Source organism: Mizuhopecten yessoensis, unplaced genomic scaffold (assembly GCF_002113885.1).
Source record: "Mizuhopecten yessoensis strain PY_sf001 unplaced genomic scaffold, ASM211388v2 scaffold3079, whole genome shotgun sequence".
Lineage (NCBI taxonomy): Eukaryota > Metazoa > Mollusca > Bivalvia > Pectinida > Pectinidae > Mizuhopecten > Mizuhopecten yessoensis.
The window spans coordinates 157,538-169,984 of NW_018404865.1; the positions used below are offsets into that span (position 1 = coordinate 157,538).

The window sequence follows — 12,447 nt, forward strand, 5'->3', positions numbered from 1 at the left end:
GACAAGACCAGAATTTGAAGTTAAATTTGGCAGGGTCACCACCTGTAGGTGCGGCATCTGAACATCCAGAGATTGTACTAAGTGTGTCAGCGCATTGCCCGGACCCTGAGGGGTTGCTCACACCTGATAACAAAGGAAAACGTCTTTTTGTTAGACAAATACCCGATACTTATGAATTGCCCCAAAAGAAGCAAAGTATTAATTGCAGTTTATAAAATATGATATTTAAAATATCTGATCTCTAAATCACCTGAGTTTAAAATGATATATACATAACATTAGTGTGAATGTAAAATCGGATTAACCTCCTACCTGAGTTCTTGTCGTAAGCAGCCTCAATTCCGCCGACCTTGACACTCAAGTCACCGACATAAGATTCCTTATTTGTCACTTGCACGGACCCCCGGAACCATGTAGTTGTGTACAGATCAATATAGTCACTCCAATAGTAGTTGGTGCCCAATGTGTTGAACTTGAATTCAAAGGCACCTGTACAGAAAATGCAAATCATAACAGCTCTGCAAAACGGTTATTGATAACATCACTAATGGAAAGCGAGTTACAGCATCACTACTGAAATTGCGAATTTAACATCTTTGTAGGATATGTGAATTAAAACATATCCAAAAAAGTTGTGAATAACAGCATTGAACAAAATATGTGAATTTATAACATACATGTAGGTACAAAAAAGTGAATAATAGCATCTTCACAGACTATGTAAATTCAACAAATGTAAAGATTCTGTAAATTAAACCATATTTACTGAGTATGTGAACTTTTGTACAGATTATGGAGATAATAACACCTGTACAAACTATGCAAATTATAATACACGAATGAGTACAGAAAATACAACCTCATTTATTTATGTAAGAACAAAGCTCTGTAATAGAATAAGTACAGCCTTAAGTGATAGTTCTGTGGACTGAAGTCGCTGTGTGTTTTGTGGAATAATATAGCCGAGGTGTAGGCTAACATGACTGTTGTGTGACATCGTTGCTCCCTTAACGAGAAATGGTGTTCCATGAATAAATGAGATTGTAATGTAGAATAAAGCAACAATTATATGGACCAATACGTCTGTTCTTTTTGTGGGCTATTATTTTTATAACGACTAACGCAATAGACCGAAAGAGCAATACATCTGTTTCATTGGCTGACTAATGTTATTGTTAGAATTAGCACGGAAGATCTGTGAACAAATATTGTATTTTAACTAAATAACTGTACCTGTTTTAGTACCGGTAGGGCCACTGCTGAAACCCGTAGGTTCCGCTTCTGTAGAGCTAGCATTTGTAGTCTGTTGTACTCTGGGATTCATGCCTGCAACCCAGGATGGGAAGTCCCAACTCCAACGTACTGTGTCCCCAAGATTTACCTCTGGATTCTTTGGGTTCCAGGCATAACCTTTGCCGAAATCTGCAAATCAAATAATTCTTTCGTTTAAGTTACGAAACAAAAATGTTTAGAATATGTTTCGAAACATGGTTTATAACTAATTTAATTTAATTGACATTTTACTCCTGTATATTCTGCCACTCCTTTTCGCTCTCGGATTTTCCCCTTTTATATAGATCTACGGTTGAATCCGTATTTTTTAAACTACAAACCGTCTCAAACTATCTGAGGGATCTTATATTCTTATTGATTTGTAATTCCTATATCCAGAAAAATTGTCCTCACGCAAGTGTGACCCCTGGTTGTCAATTTGATGAATCCTTCCAGTGTCACCAATTTTGCACACAATTTGAGTTGTGGTAGCCGTAGATGTGTCCACATCACAGGAATGACCTCCAATCTTGATTTCCGCATCGGCATCCAAACCCTCGCCAGTGATAGTTACCTTGGTCCCTCCATGGAGCGATCCCTGAAGTGGGTACACGTTGGTCACTTTCATGACGTAATTGACTGAAGGTACGGTAGATGTGCTGTCAAACAGAAAAGATTGATGGCTAGTCTATGTCCAGTACAAACATAAAAAAATACGTTTAACATCTTTTTCAGTAGCAGTCATGATGCAATGATATTAAACAAGCGTTGGCACAAACGTTTAGCACATCTTTTTATATGCATTACGTCTTTACTTTACCTAGTGAGAACAGCAGCACCATCTGTTCCAACTACCACCTGGACAGGATGTACCCCTGGTGTGAGTGAGGGGAGAGTCGCAGTCACTTGTGTGTTTGAATAACTCAAAGGGGAGACAGTCGTACCACCGATAATCACGGTACCAGAGCTTCCAAATCCTGATCCAACCATTGTCAAAGTAGCTCCACCTGGTGTCAAATAAAACCAACATAGATAAAAAAAAACGTAAAATATTTCTTAAATACAAAAATAGCTTCATATTAATAATTACACGTCTCTCTTGTATAAAAAATGTTTTAAATTGTCTACTTTGCTTTTATACACATAGTTGTATACCAGTAAAGGCTAAAACCAAACAAAGGAATGATACACTTTTTCTGTATTACAATTTGCAGTTTAACAGTGAATATTGAAAACTAATGAATTCGAAACTGATATAAAAATATGTATCATCTTGGACCGAAATTCCAACAATCCAATAATACATCGAATATACATCTTTTCAATTTCACTTCAAAAAGTAAAAAAACAAATTTTGATTGGAAACAAAATGAAATCAATTAATCATTATCGAACGATAGAGTCATTGTATCTGATGTTCACAAAACCATATGACATTAGTGAGCTGACCTTTGACCCCTGATGAGGCTGGAGTGATGGAAGTGACCTGCGCCGTGATACCAGAGTCGTATGTAAATGAACTTGAGGCTGTAGAGGAGGCTACACCGGTCATGGCCACAACAACTGATACGGCGCCTGCAGACGTCTAAAAACAAATATTTCAAAATCTCCTCAAAAAAAGGTAAACAATTATAATTGGCCATGCTGAGAGCGGATGTGGAATTAGTTCTGAAACATATCTATAACATGTAAAATACTTCTGATTTTCTATAAAAAGGAAATCTTTCATATATTGTATATCTATCTTCCTTAATCTTGGATGTCAAACGAAGAGAGTGATTATTGTGTGTATTGTGAATCTGAACTGATCATGCATCAATATTGATATTAATATCGAAATCCAAGTTCACCTTCATCGAATTCGTAGGATTTTGCAGATATTTTAAGGTTGAATATTATGAAATGACCAGATATTTATTGCAACTGTTCTCTAGTGTTGTATCAAGTTAGAACGGCCAATAGGCATTGCTACCATTACTTACCTTTGGCGGTATTAGACAGACTAGCTGACCAGTCGTCCTGGAGATGACTGGACAGTCTTGACCATCTATAGCCACTGTTGCGTCGTTCCTAAAGCCATATCCGTCCAAAGTCAGGTTTACGCCACCTAGTTCAAGTCAAAATTTGTGTTAGGCTGATTTTGTTTTTATTATAAAAATAAATCGAAATACGCGCATATCTAAAATACGTTAATAAATATAACACTGGATTGAACTGCAAAATATATATTTGATGAAAGAGTTTGCAGTGTATTGTTTTGGCAAATGCTTGTTGTTTGCACATAACATTCATCAGTAAGATAGACTGTATGCATCTTTGATTGACTACTTAAGATAAGTATTTATAGCATATCTATATTATTATGTATATGTATATAAATTACATAAGATAATAGCGTGAATAAATATTGTGTTTGCCTCCGTAAAAACAGAGAACTGAAATAGACACACAAAATTACCTGATGAGCGAGTATTTGTTGATGACTGTTCATGTGTATACCTCTTTTACTATATGAGGCGATATGAATTCGTTGGTGCATATAAGTACCCCATAACTTACTGAGAAACTTTTGCTACCTCTTCATACCCTATAAGCTACTTAAGGCGGTAAGAAACTGTTGATGCCTATACATATCTCCTAAAATACTGCAGGCTGGTGAGGATCTGTTGATGCATTTACTTACCTCCTAAACTACTCGAACTGTGTGCGAATCTTCTGATGCCTATATGTACCTCTGAAATACTTGCGACTGGTGAGAAGTTATTGTTGGCTATACGTACCTCCTAAACTACTTGAGGCGGGTGAGAAACTGTTGATTCCTGTAGCGTAAATGTAACTGACATCACCGCTGCTGTGCTGTGCCAACCCAGAACCTGCCACGTTGACATCCACCTTGCAAATTCCCTCCGGTCCGCTGCCAATTGTACATGTGATTGAAGTTGAGATTGAGCTAGTCACAGTGCAAGCTGTTCCTCCAATCGTGACAGTGTTATCGGCGGGAGTTCCACTAAACCCTGTCCCGGTAATAGTAGCGGCTGTTCCAGATAGTCCTTGAGAGAAAATGATCATAATAATGTTTACTTCATAAACATTCTTAAACTATCACAAACCAAATACTTATGGCCGTATTCCAAATGATAAATAAACTTTGTTATGTATACAATTTTAACACTGGCATCATTATTGAATGTTGTTGAACGTATCTGATACAAATTCAAATTGTTTAATGTGGCCTGTATAAACGCTGGTGATGGAAAGGAGGACTCACCTGTGCCAGGTGATATTCCCGTTACAGTAGGTGTACTACTCGTCAGCCACTCAAAGTCACAGGTACCAGAGCACTTGGTTGGCACGTCATTAATCAACATCATCACCTGTAACAGACGAAAGAGTAATAGCTGATTATTATTGTTTATACCGAACTAAAGATATTAAGAGTAAAGTAATAACATTTATATAACTTAAAATGTAGTATAGTACAACTGGTATCTGGATACTCTTATTGCTTATATTGATGATTTAAAACTTATAAAAATTGGATTCTGTACCTGTGCCTTGTCATCAGGAACTCTGAGAAGTTCTCCAGGTATGGGGTCAAAATCAATATGGCCATCAGTCACAGCTTGTGCAGTCATGGAAACAGCTTCACCTGTAAGTTTGCTGGAATCCAACTAAGCAAACAATAGAAAAGAATATAATTATTTTTACGGAGAGAAACAATGATTAACTTTCTTTGTTATCGTAGAAATGTATGTATTGGTATCAAAAAGCGTTTTAATAGAAACAAAATATGTTCTCGATGATTTTTTTCCCACAACGCACTGTTTAAAATAGATTCAATAACCCAATGAAATGCTGACAGAATCACCTGGATTAATGATTGGTCCCCGGCAAGTGAGGTGTACCGAATCGTCCAAACAAAGTTGGCGCAATCCCCTTCCTTTGTTACGGAAACTTCATTGAGCCCCTCGATCGTTTTAAGGTTGTCTGCTAAGCCATCTGTATCAATGTCGGCCGGGATAACTTTAACAAAATATTAAACGTATATGAATAACGATGCATTTGTCTCCGAAATGTTTTACGATATATAAAACAATACACATACCACAAAGACATGTAGCCAAGAGTTGAAGACTAAAATGAAGGTCACCGTCGAATCACTAACGTCATCACCCATATGTCTGGACGGATAACAGATTGACAACATGTATGTATGATTAATTCATATTGTGAATCAATTTGCTATATGCGAAAATCACAATATCACAAACAGTTATAACATCACAAATGAAACAAAACCTATACACTTTAACACCAAACGTTAATTAAGCTGCACCATACAACCATACAACTGTTTTGCCCTCTATGATCCATCGGTGATTCTAGGATCCAAAGTGGGGAAGGGGGTGGGAGTCAAAATCGGTTGTCCTGTACTTACGTGGAGTGGTTGATCCCAGGAATGTTGCGGCAAATGTTCCCTGGATTGGTGGGGAGGCAGCTTGAACACGTGACACTGCTACATTGGCACCAGAGGGCGTCTGCATGAACAAAACATTGTAAGTATAAATCATATCTTATACGTAACCTGTGAATATTGAGTTATCTCCCTTATTTTAAAAATGCAATTGTCATTTTATTGAAACTATAATAAATAGGGCAGCAGCAATACGCATACCATACGATACAATACGTATCTTGGTGCGATGTTTATGATACGGTACATATCACGATACAAGCACACCATTTTAGAGTTTTAGAGTTTGATAAAAATTTGGTGATTATTTAAGTACTGTCAGTGTATAACGATACAGACAAACAATTCGATATGATACACAGGCCAGTATCACGATACGATACGGTACAATATATCGTTGCAGCCCTTCTGTTAACTGCGTTCAAAAAGATAAAATCAATAGGACAAGATTTGCTTGTCTATTACAAAAAAAAAACAGATTGCCAGATGTTGTATTCAGGAGAATCTAATGGTAATGATTTGCATTGCCATCTTCTCAGGAACACAAATCGCTTTTCAGTACAAATACATATTTGTTCTCTTTCAATATCTTTTTTTTATTATTATTATTATTTTATTTTGCCATACTATATAGAAAATTTGTTCGATAATAGTCAGCCAATGTTTTTAAATTTCATGTTTATAAATGCTATTCTAATTGGGAGTTCTATTGTATTACAATTAGATAATAAAAATAGTCTGAATCCTGTTTTGAACGGGCTGGTTAGTAGAGTCATGAAAGAGCCAAGTAAGTAGTGTGGTCTATTTACCTGTGCCGAGTCGGACGTGAAGAGAGGGAAGTTGTATCCACAATTGAGCGGGACAAGAGTTACGTGGTGACTACCTGACGATTCAGCCACTATAACGCTGTCAATCTTGACACCGTTCGGCCTAGCTGCCTTCAGACGTTGCATGGCAATGCCAACTGTTCCAAAAAAACGCAAAATCAATTCGTTGTTTTTTTGTATCGATATTGTTCAAAGAAAATATTTCAAGATTCATTGATCTGCTTATCGGCCAACCGTGCCTTTATATAGGTATCAAGTATACTAGTCTCGTATATTTAAAAATAATGACAGCAGACTTAAAAGAAATATTTTCGCTTGTGAAAATTTTCGAGTTTTGCCTCTATAAACAGATCACAATTTCGAATTTTTCTCCTTGGCAATGGTTCTGAATCTTAATATCTACATATCTTTAGTAAGTTTATATTTGTACGCGGCCATTTTTGCCTGTTTATGTTTCTAAAACGAAATAAATGACCTTTTTTCATACCAGGATTATTTCAATAACTCATTTGAAAGTGTAGCTATGGCATTGATAGATTTTTAATATGTTTTGTCCTTGTGTCCTTATAATAACGAAAGAATATGAAATCTTATTTGATATATTACCGTCGCTGGTCGGTTCCTTTGTTCCCATATACACCTCATCGATGTAAACATCGCCGGATCGATAGATGATCGCTGCATTGAGGAAGAATCGGCTTCCTCCGCTCACAAGGGCGCTTATATCAGTGAAGATCTCAATGCAACTGTACTCCCATCTACCAATGAAAAATTGAGAAATTCCCTGTCAAGTTGTACAGTGAAAGTAAAGCTAAAAGTGCTCGCATTTTGAAAATTTTCGAGTTTGACTTTTTAAACTCATCACGGCGTGACACTTTTCTCATTGGCAATCGATAATCCATACTCTATACATCTATAATCTGTATAATAGATCTGTACCTATTCGCGTGTGGCTATTACATGTCGTTTATTTGCACGAGGCGAAAAACAAGTCGAAAATTGTGTCATGTTCAAAATCGGTAAATTTCCTTAATGTGTAATGCGTTTAACCAATCAATTTGATATATTAACCATGCTACGTATGACAAGCAATAGCTTTTCTGCTCATTGTTTTATCCACCGGACGAGAACAAAACATTAAATAAAGAAACCATTCTCAATCTCAAAGATATATAACTAAATTGCAAACGATTGACCAGTCAACTGCTATTTCTATAGGTGAATAACATAGAATTAGTCCAGGTATCATTTGTCCTCCCTAACAAAGAAAAAAGAACGAAAATATCCTGTTTTACAATAAGTATGCAGACAAAGTGCTTTGCAGTAAAAAACTGTCATCTCTCTAACAAGGACAAAAGAGAAAAGCTAGCCAACTTACTCGCTAGTTACAGTGGTTGTGATGGCGTCCGTCAGTGTTGACCATGTTTCGACAGCCTCTGATTGCTGATTTGTATATCTATACGACACTCTTAAATTGGTCCCGATGGCTCCTTGGTGAGCAAAACACAGCTACAACACAGACAGTTACCATTGCGTGATTGTTGAATAATCCTTAATTAAATTTAAGCATTTAATAAATAATGACAACAGTTTTGGAGGGGTATTATTTCTATATAAAGCTATGTTTTCGGGAATACATCTCATATGGATCAAGAACTTAACTGCAGAAGCTTATTTTTTTCCTATCAAAGGCTTATATATCATACATGATTGAGAGATTGAGTTGCCGAAAAACTGCGACAGTGCAGTGTTTATTGTTTATCGTAGATATCGTGAGTTAGTTCGCTGCTGCCTGATACATAAGACAATACTTAAAAGTTTTGAAATAGAAATTGTTAGCTATTCGAATTATTTTACAATCATATTTTGAAATTCCTCGAAGCGGGAAATTTCCTAAAATATGATTTTAGAGCATGATCGGGGCATCCATGTGTGTAGTCTTCATAGTAACTGATTACTCAATGTTAGTAGTCTCCATAGTAACCGATTACTCAATGTTTCGATGATGTAGAAATTCCCCTTTCCGTCGTCTCTTAATATAGTCTATTTGTATATAAAATTGTGAAAAGCATACCTTTGGGCTCATTGTCAAAGAAACTGGATCGATGTCAGAAGTCGATTTGAAGATATATCTCGGGTTTTTGAGGACATATTTGCCGCAAAAAGCTTCCGTTTCTGAATAACGGTAGTTCCGGTTGTAGGAAGGAGTTGAGGAGTAGGACTCAAAAGTGTATTGCACTTTTTTCCCTGCAGGGCTCGATATCACCGATGGGCAACGTGTGCTGAAAAGCTTCTCCATGGCAGATTGTACCTGAGGAATTAAAACAAATAAAAACAATTTTAACGTATAACTCATCTCTTGCATAAAAAATGCACTGCCATCGCAGAAGACAAAACATGCATTGTTTTAAGGAGAAATTAAATTCTTTGGTATATGGGTTTTAGGAGGAACCAAAAAAACCAGTTTCGGAGCAACTTGCGAGAATAATAGAATGTGATATATATATCAAACCAGCAGCTTGTGCAATATACCAGTGAAATTGACTCAATAACCTTTGTTGAGGTCAATTGACAGTATCACTCGATAACGACAGTCATTCTCGTGCGTATGTACATATGTGTACGTCAACAGCCCGGGGGTTTCCATTGCTATTTTCGGAAGTAAAAAGAAGAACTTGTACGCTTACATTGTTAATATAGTGTAAACAATACCCTGAAATACGATAGTTAATTCAATTTTGACAATAACGTTCGATATACGGCAACTTTGCCGTAATATTTTCAACTGCATTCGATAAGGCTGGTAGATAATAGGTAATCACAGGACGGATTCGATAAATTTACATGACCTACATGCCATATGCCTGCCTAAATGCTGATAGTTATATCACATCACACAAACTGGGTTTAGCAATTATTGAAGTTTAAATCAAAATTATAAAATTACTTCGTGTGTTTGTGATTTCGTAGGCACTATGCCTAGTTACCGTTACCGTGGAGTCTACAAAAACACAGGAGAGTTCCAAAACTGAGAGCCGTTGGGGCCATATTATAGCGTTCCGGAATTAAACGGGACATCTTTTGGAGTTAAATGTAACTGTGAGATAAACTGGTTATGGAATGACAACGATATGATTTAATCATAACAGTTTACGCGTGAGAGTTAATATTGTACGAGTGCATCGGGTTACGCAACTTTGCAAGTTGTGCTAAAAATAGTCGCATAGAGCAACTTTGAAGTAAGAATTACCGCTAATGAGTTATGACTACATGTTCAAGAGCGAACATACAAACCAATACGTTGTTATTTTGCAGATATGCAGCCGATTTTGGTCGTATCATGTCACGATGGCCTTCGAAGCGTGGCGCGAAGCGTAACTGTATCACACATCGGACTTGAAAGGAATGCTTGTAATCCTCCCGTGGTATATATTCCGGTTAAAAGAACGCGGTTTATGTAATATTAAAGAAAAAAAACTATACATATAAGGATTAACTTTATATCTAGTTTAGTTTTTAATTAAATCAATCATCACGCAGTACATGTCCTACACACTATGTCTGCTTTGGAGTTTTTAAACACAAATCACAACACGAGTGGAACAGTTCGATCTGATATATGGAAATGTATACAAAGGAAAAGAAGGCCAGCATAGCAATGAAAAATGTTCTTCGATCCTCAGCTTATAATTTACCTCGCCGGACGATGCTCCTGCAGCCACCAAAGGTGCAGGAATTCCCGCCATAGACAAGGCTACCACGGCACCACTTGGAGTCCCTGTCGTTGTCTTGGCAACAATCACTGTGAGAGAACCTGCAGCCTCCGAATCAAATGCAGGGAAATTTCCTGTTTACAAAATGCATAAAAACAATGACAACTCCCTTTCACTTGCATAAACGTGTCGAATCATGATCAGATTCCTTACATCACGTTAATAGATGTTTTGTTCCAAATATGACCTAAAGTCCTATTTGTTTGTAATGCTTTATCAGGGAAAAATATCTGAAAACATAGATTCATACAGTGTAAATCACATTTCAAGGTTTACGATTTCAAGACATACCCCTCTCCGAGGTGAAGGTGATGGTATACTTGATGCCGTTGGTCGAAGTTGTAACAGCCGTAACGGAAACACTCTCTCCGCTGTCAAACACTGGCAAGTTATTGATGGCCGTTGCTACGTCAGAAGAGTCGGCTTGGAACTCAATCAAATCTGCAGTAACAAAGGGTAAGGATAACAAGGGAAAGGCAACACCATGTATATTGAAGCCGGGTCAAAGTTTGTCGTGAAGACAAAAAAATAGTTCCGGTTGAGACCTTACATGTCCATCTTCGTAATTTAATGTAAATGCTACAAAGGATATGTATATCGAGAGTGTAACAATAAACTTGCCATAATGAATAGGAAATGAATGATCAGCAAAGGAAAAGTGTGTAAATACATAACTGTACACCGGGAAAACTTTCGTTGAGCAAAATATTCGCCCTACACCGTAAAATTATTGATCACCAATAATTCATTTAGCTCTTCACATATAAATACTATGTCTGGTTTGCTGTATTATAATATTCGCTGTCATGATAAATGTTACCTCATTGCGAGTGAAATACACGAACGGGATACTGCAGCGAAATGTATCATTTGGCAGTTACTCACGTATGACCTAATTAGTTAGAATTTCTAAATTCGTCATTGATATAAAAACAGTTTTGACTATTTTACTTTTGATGGCAAATATGAGAACAGAAAATAGGCTCGTCGCTGTACCAGTGATTGTAAATGTGAATATATAGTGGTTCCGATCACCACTCTAGTAATTGTACCTGTAAATGCGGTATACAGTCCCAAACGGAACTGTCCCCCAGCTCCAGATACATTCTCCTCAACTGTGACTTCCTGGACGGCAGAGGTCGACGAACCACTTGAGAAACCAGAAAATGTGAGGCTCTGTATCTCGCGCTTGACAGTTGAAGCGACCTCTATACTTTGTTCCTCGGATTTGACGTTATCTGTATAGGCACTTGTTAGATTGGTGTTGTAAAAGCGAGCTGAAACTTTAGAAAAAGCCCCGGATGTTCCTTCACGGTGGTAAACCTCCATGTAATATCTACAAAAAGTAGAACATAAATTAGATTCACGTTAAATTGCAACTAAATGTTTTCGAAATGCAATAATATATTAAAAAAAACTACTGGATGACATTTATCAAAGATTTAAAGGAAGACGAGACATATTCACAATCAGTGCAGAGGCAAACCTAATCCTTGCACTAACCGCTATGGTACACCATCGTTTTTATATGTTTGCATGCGTATGTGTGCCGGTTCTTGTATATGTATCCTGCTTGTTACGTTTCTGAATTTCTAATTTATACAAATTAGATACTATATATGCTGCTTAGAATCTGTGTAAAACCAAGGAAAACAAATAATATGAAGTATTTACTCCCCTCGTCAGTTTTGCACTGAGGCCATAAGGTTCCTTTCTCATCCTTTCTGAATGTATAAAATTGTCAACAAAATTGCCGTACACACTCGCCCATACTGAAAAAACAGTTTGAAAACTAATTAAATTACCTATGGGTGAAACTGCCTTTTGTGAAATGTTGCTTACTTGTTAGCCTTGGATAGTGTCTTCCTTGAGGAGCTCTGGCTGCTCGTTGTGTAATAGTTATTGGCTAGCCCAGAGTAAGCAATCCTTGCCTATAAAACATTTGATAAAAGGTCAAAGTTCGACATATCTATGAAAGTGTCATGATCAGTTTTCCATAAAGGGTTATGTTGATCGAAGACTGCCGCGAATATTGTTTTACTGAAAACAATATTTTCACTAGGTAATATTGTTTGAATCTGAACATATAAACGAATAAAAC

General features: G+C 36.9%; 1 protein-coding gene across 1 annotated transcript in view; it reads right to left on the reverse strand.

Annotated features, from left to right (window-relative positions):
- Nucleotides 1–11,552: 11,552 nt before the first annotated feature.
- Nucleotides 11,553–12,447, reverse strand: part of LOC110446946 (fibrocystin-L-like) — a gene marked incomplete at its 3' end in the record, with an annotated part of 37,432 nt that continues 36,537 nt past the window's right edge. The window contains exons 14-15 of the mRNA XM_021492294.1: nucleotides 12,189–12,277; nucleotides 11,553–11,682 (exon numbers count right to left, since the gene is read on the reverse strand). Coding sequence (XP_021347969.1) covers nucleotides 11,553–11,682; nucleotides 12,189–12,277 — 219 coding nt within the window. The remainder of the gene's footprint in view (nucleotides 11,683–12,188; nucleotides 12,278–12,447) is intronic.